This window comes from Cyprinodon variegatus, unplaced genomic scaffold, assembly GCF_000732505.1.
Source record: "Cyprinodon variegatus isolate N-32 unplaced genomic scaffold, C_variegatus-1.0 Scaffold1345, whole genome shotgun sequence".
Classification (NCBI taxonomy): domain Eukaryota; kingdom Metazoa; phylum Chordata; class Actinopteri; order Cyprinodontiformes; family Cyprinodontidae; genus Cyprinodon; species Cyprinodon variegatus.
This window is the reverse complement of record NW_015151798.1, coordinates 34,440-37,071: the sequence shown is the minus strand read 5'-3', so window position 1 is coordinate 37,071 and position 2,632 is coordinate 34,440. Positions and strand designations below refer to the sequence as shown.

Sequence of the window (2,632 nt, the reverse complement as noted above, 5' to 3'; positions counted from 1 at the left end):
ATGTAAGGAGTAGAAAGTACAGATATTTGTGTAAAAATGTAAGGAGTAGAAGTAAAAAGTCGCCATAAAAATTAGTAGTAAAGTAAAGTAAAAATATCAGAAAAATCTACTTGAGTACAGTAACGAAGTATTTGTACTTCGTTACTTCCCATCTCTGGTAAAGAGGGAGGGGCCAGAACAACATCCGGGGACTTTGTCCGTTCTCTGTCTTTTTGTTCTTGTGAATTGGAACGGTACTAGTGCTGAGGCTGGTGATGTTTGATGAGTACATGAGAACGCACAAGCAGACATATTGAGAAACGGCCATGTTGTTTACACTGCAATGCATTTTGGGTAACTAAAGTATGCTAGGTCCTGTAGTGCCATTTCTGTCCAGCCAAAATAGCAATGAGTGATGCTAAACCTTTTCAGTTTGAACCGTAACACATTGAATTTGTTAAAAATGTAGAAATAATAAAAAGTTTGAGGACGAGGACGAGGAAGAGGCTTGTGTTTGTGTGGATGCTGCTAGAATATGCTAACCCACATTTAGAGCTATGCTACAAAGAGCAGCAGTTTCTAACTGAGAATGTGTACAGTTAGCATCAGAACATTTTCTCAGATAAATTAAAACAATGAGCTGCAATGACTGAAACATGCGTCACTGTCACTTTAAACAGTCGTTTATTATCTTCTGATTTGATTTTGATTCCATGTTAGCTTCTGCTAATGGTTTTAGCTCTAGCTTATATGGTAAACTGCAGGTCACAAGCTGATAGAATTTGTTTGTTTTTCAACAGATATCTCGTATAATGTCTCATAAAACTTTTGAGACAGTGACGGAATGCGACATTGTCTAAATTAACATCAGTCAAATGCAATATAACAACAGCTCTGCTAAGCTTAGCCTTCCTCTGGAGGTTCCAGGCCAGTAAGACATAACTGTCATTATTTACCCAGCATGCATTGCATGAACAGGTGATAAAATGGCGACCTCCATGGGGGAAAAATATCACACAGGATATTTGATTTTTCGGGTAATTATTAGCTAGCACGTATCAAAAGCAGCAATATTTAAATAAACTAGGAAATTACTACATATTTAGGCCAACATGTTCAACTAGTCATGGATCCCTTAAAATATTAAACACCTAATCCAGTAAGAAACATGATATACTGTCATTTTTTTCCCCCTATGTTTTCTTCTTTTTTTCCTTTTTTTGATGATTGTACATTAATCTGGGATAGAAACTACTTCTCTCAGCACTGGTGTAGCAGCCTTACTTGTCATTAAAGTACTGCCCCTGACGGTGGACCTGGTTCTCCAGTGTGAAGTTAAAGGTCACATGTTCTACTCTCTCCTTGACGAAAACTTTGGTGCGTGAGGCATACTCCTGCTTCTGCAGGTACTTGATCATGTCTGGGAACCAAACAGTCAATCCGTAGTAACTACAAGAGGGAAAAAAAAGAGAGAATCAATACTTAACAGTTAAACTCTATAACAGACTCATATTTTACTCTTTGAATACACCAGTTGAATGGCTTTTTAAGTTACTATTTTATCATATTTTAGTATGAAAATAACTGTGAACTTTTACGTTTGTAAAAATGCCGACATGAATTTTCTGCAGAAAATCAAAAGTTGTGTTTCCATCCAATTGCCATGTGACATTTGAGGAAACTTAAAATGCAGGAAATTTGAGGAAAGTAGATTTGGAGCGAATTGACCAAGCGAAAAAAGGATGATGTCATCATACGTTTAGGCTTCGCTTGGCTGTGATAAACAGGAAACACAGGATAGCTAGCTACGCGGAAAGTTTCAAAAGTTTTATTTCTGAATTGTAATTTTTTCACATTTTCATTAAACGGGTCATAGAATGCAAAACAGAGTTTCTATTGTCATAGATGAATAACGATAGTTCAGTGGGTGAAATGGACGTAAAGAGACGTTCAACACCTCCTTTCTCTGCAAATCTCACAATTCTAAACTTCCACCATAAAGCGGGCGAATCCAAACGAAGCTCCGAATAGACGTCATTTCGGGGATGTTGCCTTATTTGGTTCTGGCCTGTACTTTTGTCATGCCCAGAAATTGACATCCAGACCAACCCACTGGTTCACTGGCCCAAGAAAAATAAAAGAGGTAGATGGAAGACACCACTTTAGCTGTTTAGCCAACAGTTGGGTTTACTTCTACAAGAATTACAAAGCAGGCAGTTTCTCTATTGAAAATGAGCCAGAACCACGGGTAATTATCCATTATCTTGCACGCTTGTCCCGATTGGGGTCGCGAGGGGTGCTGGTGCCTATCTCCAGCTGTCTATGGGTGAGAGGCGGGGTCCACCCTGGACAGGTCGCCAGTCCATCGCAGGGCAACACAGAGACACACAGGACAAACAACCATTCATGCAAACACTCACACCTAAGGACAATTTAGAGAAGCCAATTAGCTTAACAGTCATGTTTTTGGAATTTATAATTATAATAAACATAATTACATCCAAATACACCGAAATGCTACAGGTTAGTATAATAAAATATGTAGTCCTGTTCAGTGTTGGGCACGTTACTTTGAAAAAGTAATTAGTTATAGTTACTAGTTACTTCTCCCAAAAAGTAACTGAGTTACTAACTGAGTTACTCCACAATAAAA

The 2,632-nt window shown here is 38.2% G+C and overlaps 1 protein-coding gene across 1 annotated transcript in view; it reads right to left on the bottom strand.

Moving 5' to 3' along the window:
* Positions 1-2,632, bottom strand: part of LOC107102934 (synaptic vesicle glycoprotein 2A-like) — a 38,108-nt gene that overhangs the window by 14,616 nt on the left and 20,860 nt on the right. Inside the window, exon 8 of the mRNA XM_015402401.1 lies at positions 1,264-1,428. Within this exon, the coding sequence (XP_015257887.1) occupies positions 1,264-1,428 (165 nt within the window). The remainder of the gene's footprint in view (positions 1-1,263; positions 1,429-2,632) is intronic.